The sequence below is a fragment of the Rattus norvegicus genome, chromosome 12 (assembly GCF_036323735.1).
Source record: "Rattus norvegicus strain BN/NHsdMcwi chromosome 12, GRCr8, whole genome shotgun sequence".
Lineage (NCBI taxonomy): Eukaryota > Metazoa > Chordata > Mammalia > Rodentia > Muridae > Rattus > Rattus norvegicus.
Genome location: NC_086030.1, coordinates 37,938,719 through 37,955,554, shown reverse-complemented (window position 1 = coordinate 37,955,554; position 16,836 = coordinate 37,938,719). Strand labels below are relative to the sequence as shown.

The window sequence follows — 16,836 nt, the reverse complement described above, 5'->3', positions numbered from 1 at the left end:
CCACCTCAAAAATCACTTCAGTTCAGTGACACCGTAGGAACTTCATTTCTCCAGATGATTTAATGCTAAATGTATCATCCATGAAGAAGAATTAGCCTTGCCCAGGAGATGGCAGCCCCTCCTTCGGCTGCCCTACTGGGCAGGGGCAGTAGTGGACTGTGCTGGCTGCTGGCCTTGATCTCAGCTGCCCTGGTGAGAGACAGCAGCCAGGCAAAAGCTGCTGCTCCAGACACGCCACACTACCCAACCACCCAGAAACCTCTTAGAGGCTTCACACACTGACGTCCACAAGGGTAACACTCCTCTACAGGCAGCCCCATCCCTCTAGCAGTCAGAACACCTAGCAGAAGCAGCCGGTCTGAGAACATTTTTAAAGCTCAGAGGACTCCAACTTGCAGCAAAGGTTGGGAACCGTAAGGCAACACCAAATACAGCGTGAGTCACAACACAGATGTCTACAAGAACCCACTGACTCCACCCGAAGTAAAACCACAGACCAGAGGCAGAAAAGTCTTAGGGCTGAAGGTGTGGCAGTAGACAGACACTCAGTCCATACACACAGAAAAGGGGGGAGGGGTTGGGCACGGTATGGGGCCTATGTACCCACAGAACCCTAGAACTAAGAGAACAGAGGCAGCTTGATCTATGCAGGGAGACCCTGGGGTGAGGAGTAGGGAGTGTTTTATAAAACAGAAGAAACAATTACATAGGAGAACATGTTCCCTTTACACCAAACAACTACAAAGAAAATAGCAATTTCCTGCCCCAATCTACAATTGGTTTCAGACTACTGTTCCAAAACAATGATATCCCACTATTGATGGCAAAATAGTTCAGAATAAGAGACCCACCCCAGAGCATGAATGGGCCTTTCCAGACTGCAACTGCTTATCCCGGGACTTTCCCTAACACAAAGTACCTCAACACAGGCTTCTCAGGCCTAGGAAGCCTTTGAGGTTCACAAAGCTTCATTGACGTTCACCTCCCTCCTCTTCAACACCAACTGAGGTTCCATGTGTAGGAAGCTCACTTCTGTAATCTCCCTACCTGAGTCACCAAGGCAGGAGGATTAGCATGAGTTCAACACCACCTGGACTACAATGTGAGCGTCTACCTCAAAAAGGGGGTGGGGTAAAGACACTCCTAACAGAGAAATAAGTTTCTTTAAAAGTCTGAGGGAAGCTGGGCATGGTGGTGAATACCTGGACTCCAAAGCAGAGGCAGGTGGATAACTATGAGTACATAGCAAGTTCAGCCAGCCTGGGCTATAGAGAGACCCTGCCTCAAAAACATAGAAGTAAAATATAAAAATTTTAAAAGGCTGAAAGAAAGAACAATGAGATAGCTGGGTGTAGGAGGTATAGGCATTTGCTGGTGGGGGGATACAGGCACTCGCTGGTGGGGGGGGATACAGGCGCTCACTGGTGGGGGATACAGGCGCTCACTGGTGGGGGATACAGGAGCTCACTAGTGGGGGATACAGGTGTTCACTGGTGGGGGATATAGGTGTTCACTGGTGGGGGATACAGGTGTTCACTGGTGGGGGATATAGGTGTTCACTGGTGGGGGATATAGGTGTTCACTGGTGGGGGATATAGGTGTTCACTGGTGGGGGATACAGGTGTTCACTGGTGGGGGATATAGGTGTTCACTGGTGGGGGATACAGGTGTTCACTGGTGGGGGATATAGGTGTTCACTGGTGGGGGATACAGGTGTTCACTGGTGGGGGATATAGGTGTTCACTGGTGGGGGATACAGGTGTTCACTGGTGGGGGATATAGGTGTTCACTGGTTGGGGATACAGGTGTTCACTGGTGGGGGATACAGGTGTTCACTGGTGGGGGATACAGGTGTTCACTGGTAGGGGATACAGGTGTTCACTGGTAGGAGATACAGGTGTTCACTGGTGGGGCATATAGGTGTTCACTGGTGGGGGATACAGGTGTTCACTGGTGGGGGATACAGGTGTTCACTGGTGGGGGATATAGGTGTTCACTGGTGGGGGATACAGGTGTTCACTGGTGGGGAATATAGGTGTTTACTGGTAGGGGATACAGGTGTTCACTGGTGGGGGATATAGGTGTTCACTGGTGGGGGATACAGGTGTTCACTGGTAGGGGATACAGGTGTTCACTGGTGGGGCATATAGGTGTTCACTGGTGGGGGATATAGGTGTTCACTGGTGGGGGATACAGGTGTTCACTGGTAGGGGATACAGGTGTTCACTGGTGGGGGATATAGGTGTTCACTGGTGGGGGATACAGGTGTTCACTGGTAGCAGGATATAGGCACTCACTGGTGGGGGATACAGGCATTTGCTGGCTTGCCTACAGTTTGAGTTCAATCTCCATCTCCTGACTCTCATACACTGTCCACTGACTTTCACATGTGGGATTAACATGCACTCCCACATTACCATGAAAAGTAAGGAAACAGATAAATAAATGCAAACAAATTTAAAAACTGAGGAACTCTTACAACCTTTTAATTCAGTTTTTTCCTAAGCAAGGCCACGTTCAGCCTCTACAGAGACCCGATTTGGGAACCTTGATGTCTGACACTAAGCATTACACTGTCCCATTACAGCGTAAGCCATGGCAGAAGCACACACATAGTGGAACCTTCTGTCTGTGGCCCTTTAATGAACAGAGTTGCTGTGTTACAAAAGCTCCGTACCTCTACGGAGGCAAACACTCATTCCTGCAAGGCCTGGTGACATTCTTCCTCAATCCCTGCTACCCAGGGGCTGAGAGACAAGAGGAGGAGGGAGCCAGGGCTACATGGCAAACACAGCCACAAGAAAAAAATTAACCTATTACCTACAAACTTAGAACTCAAATTATAAAATCTTAACTATCCAAGTTTTCACAATTGTAAGAAAATGCCTGGGGGTGTGGGAAAAAAAAAAAAAAGAAAATGCCTGGCACGTATGGCACCACTTGTTGTAACACACTAGTGATACATACTCTTTGAAGGTGTGTTTTGTGACACTGGGGACAGGCCCAGGGGCTCATGTGCACGTCCAACAAGCACTCCACCGCCCAGCTATACTCTCAGTCAAAGTTTTTGGGTTTTTTTTTTTTTTCTCCCGGAGCTGGGGACCGAACCCAGGGCCTTGCGCTTGCATAGCAAGCGCTCTACCACTGAGCTAAATCCCCAACCCCGTTTTTGGGGGTTTTTTTTGATGATCACTTTTTCTGATTGACCACTTTCTTGCTAAATGTAAACATTTAACTCAAAGAGAATAAACACTCTATGGGTATTTAATTGCGTGCATCTGTATATTTTACCTTCATGTATGCCTATGCGCGCGCGCACGTGTGTGTGTGTGTGTGTGTGTGTGTGTGTGTGTGTGTGTGTGTGCAGTATCCTCAGAGGCCAGACAAGGGCATCAGATCCCTGCATCTGGGTACAAACTACTCTACTTGTCACTGGGTGCTGAGAACTGAACAACTCGGGAACAACTCCCCTGGAAGAGAAGCCACTACTCTTACCCATCTCTCGCTTGGATTTTTGTACAACTCAGTCCATTAGCTCTCATTTCTAGCCTGGGTTTATAGTAAATGACAGTCGATCCTGAGACAAAATGATCCGTGAAGCTAAAGGCTAGACAGCTGCTCAGTGGCTAACAGCACCATCTGTTCTTGCAGAGGACTGGGGCTTGGTGCCTAACACCCACATAGTGGCTCACAACCACCGGTTACGCCATGGGATCCGATGCCCTCTTCTGGCCTCCAGAGGCATTGCAGGCATACTGTACAGACACATGCGTGCAAGCAAATATTCATACTCAAACTCAAGTAAGTCTTTTTTTAAGAAAATGCAAATAAACAAATGAGCCAAACCACAGCAATCCCAGTGTCACCGTCAGGAGCCAAGGCGTGCCAGAAGAACCCCTGGTCACCTACTGTATCAACTGGAGGCTTCCAGGTTAGCTCGCTCCCTGTCGCTGGCTTAGGTCTGGAGCAGTCGTCTTCTGCATGTGCTTGCTTTGGCTGGTTCTGCTTCAGCTTTTGTGCCCAGGATGTTAGAGCCTTACTACTTAAAGAGAGAAGGTAAAGTTACTTCCTTTAGAAGCCATCCTCCATCTAGAACATTCTGCACAGTTCTTAGTGCTCTGGTGGCAGGGTAGTAAAGGGGGCCGATGCAATGGTGTGTCCTGTGTTCTAGCACTCAGCAGATCTCTGCAGGTCCAAGGCCAGACCAGTCTACACAGCATGTTCTGCGACAGCCAAGGCTGTACAGAGACCCTGACTCAAAAAACCAAAACAAAAATGATGTTTTATTGATTTTCCTAAATGTCTTTTTTTTAAAGATTTATTTTTATTGGAGCTGGAGAGATGGCTCAGCAGTTAAGAGCACTGCCTGTTCTTACAGAGGACCCGGGTTCAATTCCCAGCACCCGCATGGCAGCTCACACCTGTCTGTGACCCCAGTTCCAGGAGACCCAACAGCACCACACGAACATATGTGGAGGGAAAACACCAATCAATGCACATAAGATTTAAAAGTGAGGGGGCTGGGGATTTAGCTCAGTGGTAGAGCGCTCACCTAGGAAGCGCGAGGCCCTGGGTTCGGTCCCCAGCTCCGAAAAAAAAAAAAAAAAAAAAAAAAGATTTAAAAGTGAGGGCTGGAGAGATGGCTCAGCGGTTAAGAGCGTCCGACCGCTCTTCCAGAGGTCATGAGTTCAATTCCCAGCAACCACATGGTGGCTCACAACCATCTGTAAAGAGATCTGATGCCCTCTTCTGGTGTGTCTGCAGACAGCTACAGTGTACTTATATATAATAAATGAATAAATCTTTAAAAAAAAAAGATTTAAAAGTGAAAGACTTTTATGTACATGAATATTTTGCTTGCATGTATGCCTGTGTAGCACATGCATGGCTAGTGCCTGTAGGGGTTAGAAGAGAGTATCAGTACCCTATACTTGAAGTTCCAGGCCACTGTCAGCCACTGTGAACTGAACTTAGGTCCTCCGTAACAGCAACGAGCTCCCTTAAACCTTCTCTCCAACTGCGAATTCCTTTCCTTAACTTTTTACTTATTCCCTCATTTATGTATCTTTTTATTCTGTGTATATGCATGACGTATGTGCGTCAGTGTACACAGAGAGGACAGAGGACCCCTCTGCAGAGTCAGTTCTCTCCTTCAAGACAGAACTCTGGTCATCAAAGCCTACACGGCAAGCTCCTTGATCCAGGGACGTCCTTCCGGCCTTGAGTCTCCTACCTTTCTTTTTCTGTTTTCTGTTGTTTTGTTTTGTTACAGGGTCTCTCTGTTACAAAGCCATGGTTGTCTGGACCTTGCTATACGAACCAGGCTGGCCTTGAATTCACAGAGATCCACCTGCCTCTGCTGGGGTTAAAGGTATGCACCACCACGTCCAGCTTCTATGACACATTTCAGATGTATAAAACTGAAAATTTCGGGTAAACTTCAAAATGTCACATAATTTGTTGGTTTTGATTTGGGGGTATTTGGTTTTTGAGATGGTCCTGGCTGTCCTGGAACTCACTATATAGACCAGGCCAACTTCCAACCCACCAAGACCCTCCTGCCTCTGCCTTCCAAGTACTGAGATAAAGGAAAGCATCACCACACGCAGCCTGAGACAAGAGTCTTGTCTATTTGTGTTTTGTTGAAGCAGGCTTTCCTGGGTAGCTGGCTGTCCTATACTTCCACTGTGGCGCTCCGAGAGATCCTCCTGCCTCTGCCTCTGCCTCTCCAGTGCTGGGATTAAAAGTGTGCACCATCACATCTAGCTGGTAAGTCATTTTTACAGGTTGATTTATATCTTTATGTGTGGAGGTATTTGGCCTGCATGCTATATGTGTGTATCACATGTATACAGCGCCCAAGGAAGCCAAGAGAAGGTGTTGTGTCAACTGGAACTGTGATTATAGCTGCTAGCTGCCAGGCAGGTGCTAGGAACACCTTTAAAAGGGTCCTTTTAAGATTCAGCTAGATGGGGGTTGGGGATTTAGCTCAGTGGTAGAGCGCTTGCCTAGGAAGCGCAAGGCCCTGGGTTCGGTCCCCAGCTCCGAAAAAAAGAACAAAAAAAAAAAAAAAAAAAAGATTCAGTTAGAGACGGCTCGGAGGTTAAGAGCACTGACTGCTCTTCCAGAGGTCCTGAGTTCAAATCCCAGCAACCACATGGTGGTTCACAACCATCTATAATGGGGTCTGATGCCCTCTTCTGGTGTGTCTGAAGACAGCGACAGTGTACTCACATACATAAAATAAATAAAATATTAAAAAAAAAAATTCAGCTAGAGGGGCTGGAGAGATGGCTCAGAGGTTAAGAGCACTGTCTGCTCTTCCACAGGTCCTGAGTTCAATTCCCAGCAACCACATGGTGGCTCACAACCATCTATAATCAGGTCTGGTGCCCTCTTTTGGCCTGCAAGCATACATGCAGGCAGAAAGCTGTATGATATATACATAATAAATAAATAAATAAATGTCTAAAAAAAAAAGATTCAGCTAGAGCTCGTAAATGCTGAGCCCTCTTTCCAACCCTGCATTTAACAGTCTAAAACACTGCACACGGGAGGAGTCAGTTCTCTGCATGTAACACGTAAGAGTAGGATTTTAATGGTAAAACTGATTTGTGTCCAACTACATCTCATTCCACTGTGGACCAAATAAAAAGAACATTATTTATTACACTTTAAAGGTCACTAATAAATGAATGAACCCTTTCAAACAGCAGAGACATCTACTTGCCTATTTGCTTTTCCACTGTATACTTCAGAGATCTTGTTTTCGCCAAGAAAATTATGTTCGAATTCACCAGGAAAAATGGAGACATCTTCCTTTAGAGACGCACAAAGCTCCTCAGGGGTCTGTGTGAAGAAGTTGATGGCTGCTGTGCCTCCTGCATGGGCTTGTGCCTGCACTGCAGTGGCTGTGTGCTGCCCCTGGGAAGCTGCCTCAGGCTCCAAGGGCTCCGTGGGCTCCTTAGCCTTGTGGGTGTTCATCTCCAGGAGGCAGAAAGTCCCGTAGCCACTACTCAGTGAGCTGCTGTCCACATTGCAATCTGGGTGGGATGTGGACGATGCTGGCTGGGTCTCGGGTTCCTTAGACGCTGGGTAACTGGCCACAGACTCATTTCTCTCGCTGTTTTCAGAAAAGAAGCCCATTTGGCTTTCTGAGGACACCTGTTCGCTCACAGAGCTGCTGCAGGATGGCCAGGAAGCATTGCTGGCCTGGAGTTTCACCAACTTCCGTATCTCCTCCTGTATCCGCTGGGAACAAAAAGGGCAAAGAAAAGTACATTAAACAATCTTTTACGTTAAGAAAAGGTCATGCTTCAAAATATGCTGCTACTGCAAAGGTGACGTCTTCATAAACAAAGTTAACACAAACTGTTTGGACGGCAAATCTCACAGGTAAAGCATCAATGCCCAGGGTAACTCACCTGGATCTGCCGATGGAACTGCTCCTGCTGGGTCACGACCTGCTCCTGGAAATGCTGTTCAATCACACTGAAGAGCTGCAACCACCTGGCCTGAGAAATGAGAAAGAATCTTCACTGAACGCAGCTTTAACCTAAGATACCACAGAAAAGTTCCCCGGTGAGAAACACTCCCTTGCTTTGTCTGGTTTTTCAGACAAGGTCTCACTCTACAGCCCAGGCTGGCCTAAAACCCACTATACAACACAGGCTGGGCTCAAACTCAAAGCAATCCTTCTGTTTCAGTCTCCCAAGTTCTGTGATTACAGGTACCAAGCTAGCAAAAACACTTTTTTTTAATTATAAAATTTGTAAGTCAATTTATATATTTAGTGCAACTCTATTAAAAGCAGGGGTTAAAGAATCGTTTTAAATGTCATCTGCAATCTGGGTAAATCTGAAAAGTCTGCCTTATTTTTCAAATGGAATCTTAAATTGTCTTCTGTTGTTGCCTAGTACTGTGGAAGCCAGAAGACAGCCTCAGATCCCCCAGAACTGAAGTTTCAGCAAATGAGCCACCATGTGGCTGCTATGAATGGGACACTGGTCCTCTGGAGAGCAGACTGTGCTCTTAGCCACTGAACTATCTCTCCAGCTCTGTTCTTATATACTTTTAAGAATTTATTATCCATGCGCGTGTGCGCACGCGCGCGCGCACACACACACACACACACACACACACACACACACACACACACACGAGCCAAGCACAAGGGAATATGCCAAGCTAAACAAGTGGAAGTCAGAGCTCATCTTGTGGAAGGCAGTTCTTTCCTTCCAATGTCGTGCCCAGAAGGTGAAGCCGGGTCATGAGGCCTAGAGGCAAGCATCCTTACCTGTTGAGTCGTCTCATCAGCCCTTTCATTCCTGCTTAATAATGTACTAGATAGTACCAGGTCAACAGTACATACCTAGAGTTCCACGGCTCAGTAAGTTGAAGCAGGAGGATATTGAGACTGACCTGGACTATACATGGAGACCAAAGATCTGATAGCTGCACATGTGTGTGTGCACTCATGCATGTCTGCACATGTATGGAAACCAGACAGAGGTGAACCTTGAGTGTCATTCCTCAGGAGCCACCCACTTTGTTTCGATTTTTGGTTTTTCAAGACTGGGTTTCTCTGTGTAGGCCTGGATGTCCTGGAACTCACCCTATAAACCAGGCTGGCCTCAAACTCACAGAGATCTGACTGCCTCTGCCTACTGAGTGCAGTCAGCAGCCTACCTGATTGAGACAGGCTCTCTCACTGGGACCTGAAACTTGCCAACTATGCAAAGCCGACTAGGTTGGGAGTCGGCGCTCTCCCTCTAGAGCACCAGGATAAGAGCCACTACCCGAGCAGCTTTTCTGCGGGTGCCAGGGATCTAAGTGAGCCTCTCACGCCTCTACATTTATCCTCAGCCCCTCATCCTTTCCTCCCATAAAAGCCAATGATCTCCTCAAGTACGGAAGCGCACCCAGAAGAACCCCACATCCTAAAGTAGAAATAAAACAGTTAAACACTTCATTTTCACTAAAGTGTTCCGAATCCCACAGAGCTCAGATTGCAAAGAACGGAAATAGATTCTCTGGAGCCTGATGGGCTTGGCCTCTACCTCCCTTCAGAGCCCACATTCGATCATGAGTCCTCCTTGTGAGAGGCACATGTTCTCCAGAAGGACAGACCCCTCCCAAGTCTGGTACCTGCTGAGCCAATAGACACAAAGTTCAACAAGGAGCCATGCTGAAGACAGGCTGAGCCTTGCTGTTTCCAGCCTTTCAGCCTATCACTGCCTCGTAGTGCCTGACTGCTTCCTTCCTCCCTCTGTATGGCTGGCTCTCCATCCACCAGCCTCTTCCTAGTCTTTGGGCAAGCAGAACTACCTTCCGCATCCCAGCTTTGGATGCGCTCTCCTGCAGCTCTTCACAAGACTGCCATCCTCCCAACCAACAATCGCAGATGATCTCCTCCTCCCACCATCCCAAGCAGTTCTCTTTCTTGCCTCGTGTCCCTTTTATTTCAGATAAATAATTTGTGCAGTTTTGTGCATAAACTGCTCCAAACAAACTTAACTCTGTTTCAGAAATGAACCCAGTCCCTAGCTCAGAAGACAACATCACTCTGTGTCTCAGTCACGGGGCATTGATACTAGAGTCCTTTGGGAGCTGTGACCCTCGCAGTGAGTATGGTATATAAACTGCAGAAATGGCAGAGAACTTCAGAGACCACAAGGAACATGGATGGGGCACTTACATACTGTGATAGTCACTGCTATAAGTGACTTCCATTTCCTTTAAATCACATTTAGGCAGGGGTGTGTGTGTGTGTGTGTGTGTGTGTGTGTGTGTGTGTAAAATAATAAACTACCATCCTAATGCCTGTACTTTTTTTCTTTTTTCTTTGGTCTCACTGTGCAGCCCTGGTTGTCTTGGAACTAGCTACATAATCCAAGCCAGCCTTGAACTCACAGATCTGCCTGCCTCTGCCTCTCAATTAAAAGGACTGAGCGTGCACCACCACCTATGCTAATTTTAGTACGAATAGGTTATTTTATCTGTGGATTTCACTTCAGAATAGTATGAACTGCTTTTACTTAAAAAAAAAAAAAAAAAAAGCTATAAAATGAAGTCTCCAGGTCTTGTAAGTCCCCATGTCACAAGCAAAATGTCTAGTACACTCCCCAGGAAAGACAATAAATTGTGAGCACTTGTTATTTTCACTCTGTAACTGTTGTTATTGTGTATGTAACCCAAGTGGTAAAATGCTGAAGAGATCTAGCTCAAGCAAACTAAGAAAGCTGTCACTCTGCCCTCTCAGAATAATCTAGCGAAGTAGATCAGTCTCTTTTGAATGGCAAGAATCAAACCACCTTACTATTCCAAAAGGGAGGTGAGAACCAGAGGCTCCAGCGGAAACCACCAGACTCAGGCTTGCGTAACACCTGACCTTCTGTTCCTCAAACACTGCTCCAAGAAAGCACTGGAAGTAAATCAGGGAAGGCTGGAGGGATGGCTCAGCGGTTAAGAGCACTGACTGCTCTTCCAGAGGTCCTGAGTTCAAATCCCAGCAACCACATGGTGGCTCACAACCATCTGTAATGAGATCTGATGCCCTCTTCTGGTGTGTCTGAAGACAGCTACACTGTACTCATATACATAAAATAAATAAATAAATAAATCTTTTTTTTTTCTTTTTTTTCGGAGCTGGGGACCAAACTCAGGGCCTTGCGCTTGCTAGGCAAGCGCTCTACCATTGAGCTAAATCCCCAACCCCAAATTAATAAATCTTAAAGTAAATAAATATATCAAGGCTAAAGTGACCACAAAGTGCTCCGCCCTTTCCGCCAGCGCAGTAATCGGCTCTTCACTGAGGAGCTAACCTCTACCGGTCAGGTGGGAGTTCACCAAATGCAGCAAAATGTTACATCACTGAACAGACAAGAGCAAAACAGGCTTACAAAACTCTAGTCAGGCCTCCTCCCTCCTCAGATCTGAAGGAGGCTGAGCCTGCAAAGCAGAGCTCAGGGTCAGGCCATGAGCCTGGAATCAACAACAGTCTGCAGGAGATCATCTGCAAAGATCACTTTCTTAGACCAGTACATTAAACTCTCGAGTAGTCTGTCTCTGACTTCCAGTGTTGATTCAATGTATGAAAGTAGTAATTTCTAGTCACACACAGGTGCAGGAAATAAGCTGGGCTGTGGCGGTGGCTCTGTCTCTTACTTACATGTTTCTGTCACAAGCTAAGAGTGACAGTTCAGGGAACTTGTTTTCCCGGATGCTGAATTAGAACCCTGGGCCTCATGCACGCTAAGCATGCACCATACTGAGACCAGGTCATCATCAAACCACAAGGCATCTTATCGGCCTTCCCCTTTAGCTCACAGCGATTGTTGGATGGAAAAACAAAAAGTGTTTGAGAAAACTGAAAAGCTGCCAATTGCAGAAGCTCAAACCTGAAATCTCAGCACATGGGAGGCTAAGACACGAGAGCCATGACCGAAGGCCAGGCTGGGCTACAGAATGAGTCCCAGCATCCTAGGAAAGGGTGAGACCCTGCTTCAAACCACCGCTATTACCCCCTCAAAAAAAAAAAAAAATCTGAAAAGTTCATGTTTTATTTTACATGCTTAATCCTGAACAAAATTACATTTGGGGTATGGCTGCTACTGAATTTTTTTCTTTTTTCTTTTTTCTTTTTTCTCTTTTTCGGAGCTGGGGACCGAACCCAGGGCCTTGTGCTTGCTAGGCAAGCGCTCTACCACTGAGCTAAATCCCCAACCCCTGCTACTGAATTCTTACACCAGGAAAACCACTATTTCCATTCTGTAGTCTAAAAACCCAAGCTTTGGTTCTAAAAGTACAATTAACATGAAACAAAACCATCTCCTGCTTAGAGTTTGATAATCCTGTTTGCATTTCTAGAAAGTACTATAACCTCTAACACAGTCTTAAAAAGCAGGAAAAAGAGGCCTGGCCGGGTAGCTTACACTTTTAGTCCCAGCACTTGGGAACACAGAGAGTCAGGACGCTCTCTGAGAGATCTCTATAGGGTTTGAGGCCAGCCTGGTAATATATACAGTGCACTCCAGGCAAGCCAGAGCTACATGAAAGACCTGTCTCAAAACAAAACAAAACAAAACAACAACAAAAACAACAACAACAACAAAAACAACAACAAAAACAACAAAACAAAACAAAAACGCCAATTGAGAAAAGGTCACCCTGGACATAATGATTAGCATTCTCCAAAACGAATCTTGGGAGCACCCTCTTAGATGTTAATCTTTTCAGTTTGTTACTGTCTATTTTTCCTTTTACTCTCCTTCTTGGTTTTTGCAGGACCAGGAGAACTTCCACACCAAACTTCAACTGTGAGATGTTCATAAAAATTAAATTCCCGGGCTGGGGATTTAGCTCAGTGGTAGAGTGATTACCTAGGAAGCGCAAGGCCCTGGGTTCGGTCCCCAGCTCCGAAAAAAAGAACCAAAAAAAAAAAAAAAAAAAAAATTAAATTCCCATCACAATGTAACCAAAGAAATGCTGCCTTGAAAAGCAGACAGCTCAACACACCATGAGGGGGAATGTGTCTACAATCGGAGCATTCGAAATGTTTCAAGCAGAGTAGGTTAAGGACAACCCTAGGAGTTACTCAGAAGATTGTAACTCACAGTTGTAACAATCGGAGGGTGCTGAGAACAAAGACTTCAGTTCACAGAGAACATTCCAATCTATCTATTGAGGCCACCATCGTCCATGTTTCTTTTTCTTGTTCCTTTAGTGTCAGTGCCTGGTTAACACGCTCAGACACTTGACTTTAGCCCTAAGATTAGGGATCACACGTTCTCCTAGACATAGATCTCTAACAATTCAGTAGAGCCCCACTGAAATAGAAATCTTTTCAAGACCCCCAAAATAAAGCAAAATGAGATACCTCACAGTTCTTCCAAAGTTCCGCGTCAGTCCGGCCACTGTTCTGTAGGTCTTGTCTTAAAGCAGTGAGGACTTCGACTGTGCCTTGAATGACAGGTGGCCCGGTCTTCCCTGAGAAAGAGGATACCCCATTTGTACTAAGGTGGGGACTACTTCTGTTGAAACATAAATAATTCAGATGGTTTTCCTCATTCAACTGAAGTGTTGAATAATTCAGCAGTTCAAGATTTAGCAGAGCAGAACATAACCACTGATACCTAATCCTCCATTATAATGGCACCTCCTTTCAAAATCTGACCACAATAGCCAGGCAGCACAGGATGACAGGACACACTCACTTCTTTACGAGCACTACAGGAAGACCTTCTCCACAGAAAGCCCTTCTCCAGCACTGAGGGAATGCCCCAAAGCCCAGCGGAATCCACAGGGAAATGTCCTGGCTTCTCTGAATTATCCTAGAGGCTCAGCTGGCCCACTTTAAACAGCCCTTCATTGTGCACTGAGGATTCTCTGTTCACTGCCCAGAACAGTCAAGTCTTAGTAACCAGACCCTGATTTGGTGTGATACGCTTATCACTGGACTACCTTTGAATGAAAGTTCTGCCAAGCCAATTAGCAGCCAATATTCAGGATTTATTGAGCCTGTGTGGTGTGTAATAGAATACTAATTCTTTCCAGAAGACTTCTTTTCTAAATGTGGGTTGGGGTTGGGGATTTAGCTCAGTGGTAGAGCGCTTGCCTAGGAAGCGCAAGGCCCTGGGTTCGGTCCCCAGCTCCGAAAAAAAAGAAAAGAAAAAAATATAAATAAATAAATAAATAAATAAATAAATGTGGGTTGATTGCAGATTTGTTTACAAACACTACAAGCACAATTCAGGACATTAAAATTTGTCTAGTAGCTGAAGGGGTATTTTTCCCCCCTCCAGAGCCTAGGACCGAACCCAGGACCTTGCACTTGCTAGGCAAGCGCTCTACCACTGAGCTAAATGTGGCATTTTTATTTTTATTGGTTTGGTTTGTTACTTTTTTTTGTAACAAAACTTTTCTTAATGATTTATTTTTTATTTTATGTGTGTTGGTGTTTTGCCTGCATGTATACCTCTGGAGGGTGTTGGATTTCCTGGAACTGGAGTTATAGGCACTTGTGAGCCGCAATGTGAATGCTGGGAATTGAACCCAGGTCCTCTAGAAGAGCAGCCTATTATGCTCTTAACTACTAAGCCATTTCTCTCCAAATTTATGTTTAGTTTTGTTTTCTCAGCAGCATGGATGCTAGGCTGGCCCGGGCCTCACTCACTATGTAGAAGAAGATAACTCTGGACTTCTATTCTTTCTGCCTTTCCTCCCTAGTGCAGAGATTACTGTCACGAGACGTGATGCCTGATCTTTCTGTGCCAGGAACAGAGCCCAGGGCTTACTGCATGGCAAACAAGCACTCAACCAATGGAGCTACATTCCCACACCCTGAGCTGTGTTACACACACACACACACACACACACACACACACTCATACACCCCAAAATGAAGATACTAAAATATAAAAGTTAGGACTAGAAAAAAAGGAGTAGCAAGAAACTCTTTAAAATATATGTCCATAAGAACTTTACAGAGTTGCAATTATTTAGTTTCAACATGGTGGATTTAACTGTCAGTCACAAGGAAAAAGGATACAAATCCAATGCCCAACACTTAGCTTTGGGGCAGAACAAGTGACATACTGCCTCTGTGTCATTTCTCACGCTCTCTGTTCTCCTCTCACACTGCCTTATGCTGCACAACCTTAGAGCTACTTCAAACTCCCCACATGGAAGGAAGGCAGATCAACAATCTTAAAGGTAGTTTATTTGGGGTTGGGGATTTAGCTCAGTGGTAGAGCGCTTGCCTAGCAAGTGCAAGGCCCTGGGTTCGGTCCCCACCTCCGAAAACAAGGAAAAAAAAAAAAAAAAAAAAAAAGGTGGTTTATTCATGATACACAATTTCTTCAAAACCTTTCTATCTGAAGCTATTTGACCCTCTGCTAAGTATGGTGGCACATACCTTTAACCCCAGCACCATTAAGAGGCAGAGGCAGGCAGATTTCTGTGAGTTAATAAGCCAGTGTGGGGGCCTGGAGGGATGGCTCAGTGGTTAAGAGCACTGACTGCTCTTCCAGAGGTCCTGAGTTCAATTCCCAGCAACCACATGGTGGCTCATGACCATCTGTATTGGGATCCGATGCCCTCTTCTGGTGTGTCTGAAAACAAGCTACAGTGTACTCATAAATAAAATAAATCTTAAAAAAAAAAAAAAAGAATCCAGTGTGGTCTACAGAGTGAGCTCCAGGACACATAATGCTATAAAGAGACACCCTGTCTCAACAAATAAAAAAGAAAGACAGTGCAGCTGAATGTATGCATCTGTGGCCAGACAAAGCCAAGGCATGATGCCCAGAGTGGGAGGCCGCATCAAGAGGACTGACACAGGTTCCAGGCCAGCCTGGTCTACAGAGTGATCTTCAGGGCAAGTAGACAAAGACATAGAGACCCTCAACCAATCATTAAATAACTCAATACATAAAGCACTCGGTTGGCCATTTTGTCAACTCATAGTCTGTTCTGTTGTTGGTTTGCTTAGTAACTAGCACATTTTCTTTTTTTTAATTATTTTTAATTTTTGAACACAAGTGTTCTGTGTGTTTACGTCTGTGTAAGCATATCAGATCCCCTGGAACTGGAGTTGCAGACAATTGTGAGCTGCCATGTGCATGCTGGGAACTGAACCCAGGTTTTCTGGAAGAACAGTCAGTGCTCTTAACCACTGAGCCAACTCTCCAGCACCACTAACACACATTTTCAACTGCTACGTCCCAGATTGGTGCACGGACTTCTACAGTATAAAACATTGTTTTTAAAATGTAGCAATAATCTGGGTATGGCAGCTCACATTTGTAATCCCAGTACTAGAAAGGAGGAATGCCTTGAGTTTGAGCTAACCTAAGCTACACAATGAGGTTGTCTCTTTAAAAAAAAAAATAAAGGAAATTATCAGGAGGTAGAGAAATCAAAAGTTCAAGGTTATATTATGAGTCAGGCTGCCTGGACTACAAGAGACTCTAACCTCAAAAAAATAAAATAAAATAAAATAAAATAAAATAAAATAAAATAAATTATACGTATGTGTTTAGGTTATCAAATTTAAAAAATATCCTTATAAATTGCCAAATTAAAAAAGCTTAATGTATAATACAACAAGCAAAGTAAATCTGGGGCTTTTGCTTTTGTGAGGCCACTGTCTTGTCTTACACTTTAGCCCTGGCTGGCCTGGAACTTGCCATAGCTAATAAGTTCTTTCCCCAGTGACCTCCTTGTTCACATCTAAGTGAAGAATGTGACAGATACGCAGATGGACACTGTTCTCAACCCACTGACTACCTGAATAGCTTATCAGAGGTTGGCTGTTCTGTCCTTTAAGCCAAACCAGCAGCTATGACACTGGTCAATTAGCAACTAGAGCAACTGGTCAGCTCTGCAAACAAAGTCATTTTGATTTGTTGACACGTGAAAACGGTATCAAACCAACTCTTACCTATTAGCATGTGAGCTCAACCCAAGAGAATGGGGAGTACTTTTGACATCAGATTCTACAGAAGGTGACGTTTTTTGTAAAGTTTCCACCAGATCAAAATCCTCCATATCGTACAAAAATTGTCAAGCTCTGTCATTTAGAAATACTGTTGCTTCTCCTTTGGGAGGAGACTGCTTCGGGGTCCTCTTCAGTCGCTTCATCTTCTACCGGCATCCTCAGCAGCTGACATTCAGAACAGTGAAACCGGCTATCGATTCAACGAGTCTGTAAATAAATGGGGGAGAACTGCTGTAAACGGCCCCTAAATTTACCCACTATCTTTTCACGACTTTGGAACCCTCTCAAACCCATCTACAATAAGAACAGCAATAGAGCTAAGAGAAAACTTGCCAGGC

The 16,836-nt window shown here is 45.2% G+C and overlaps 1 protein-coding gene across 12 annotated transcripts in view; it reads right to left on the bottom strand.

Annotated features, from left to right (window-relative positions):
• The window catches only part of Mphosph9 (M-phase phosphoprotein 9), a 70,612-nt gene that overhangs the window by 51,499 nt on the left and 2,277 nt on the right, over positions 1-16,836 (bottom strand). For 7 of the 12 annotated variants that reach the window (XR_005491618.2, XM_039089226.2, XM_039089234.2 and 4 more), the window contains exons 2-6: positions 16,442-16,705; positions 12,878-13,031; positions 7,425-7,514; positions 6,731-7,251; positions 3,910-4,042 (exon numbers count right to left, since the gene is read on the bottom strand). Coding sequence is in view for 11 of the 12 variants with exons in the window: in XM_039089226.2 (XP_038945154.1) it covers positions 3,910-4,042; positions 6,731-7,251; positions 7,425-7,514; positions 12,878-13,031; positions 16,442-16,548 (1,005 nt within the window). In the remaining variant the exon portion in view is untranslated. Of the gene's footprint in view, positions 1-3,909; positions 4,043-6,726; positions 7,252-7,424; positions 7,515-12,877; positions 13,032-16,441; positions 16,706-16,836 lie in introns of all 12 variants that reach the window. The other 5 variants (XM_039089233.2, XM_063271175.1, XM_063271176.1 and 2 more) reach the window with 3 other exon arrangements.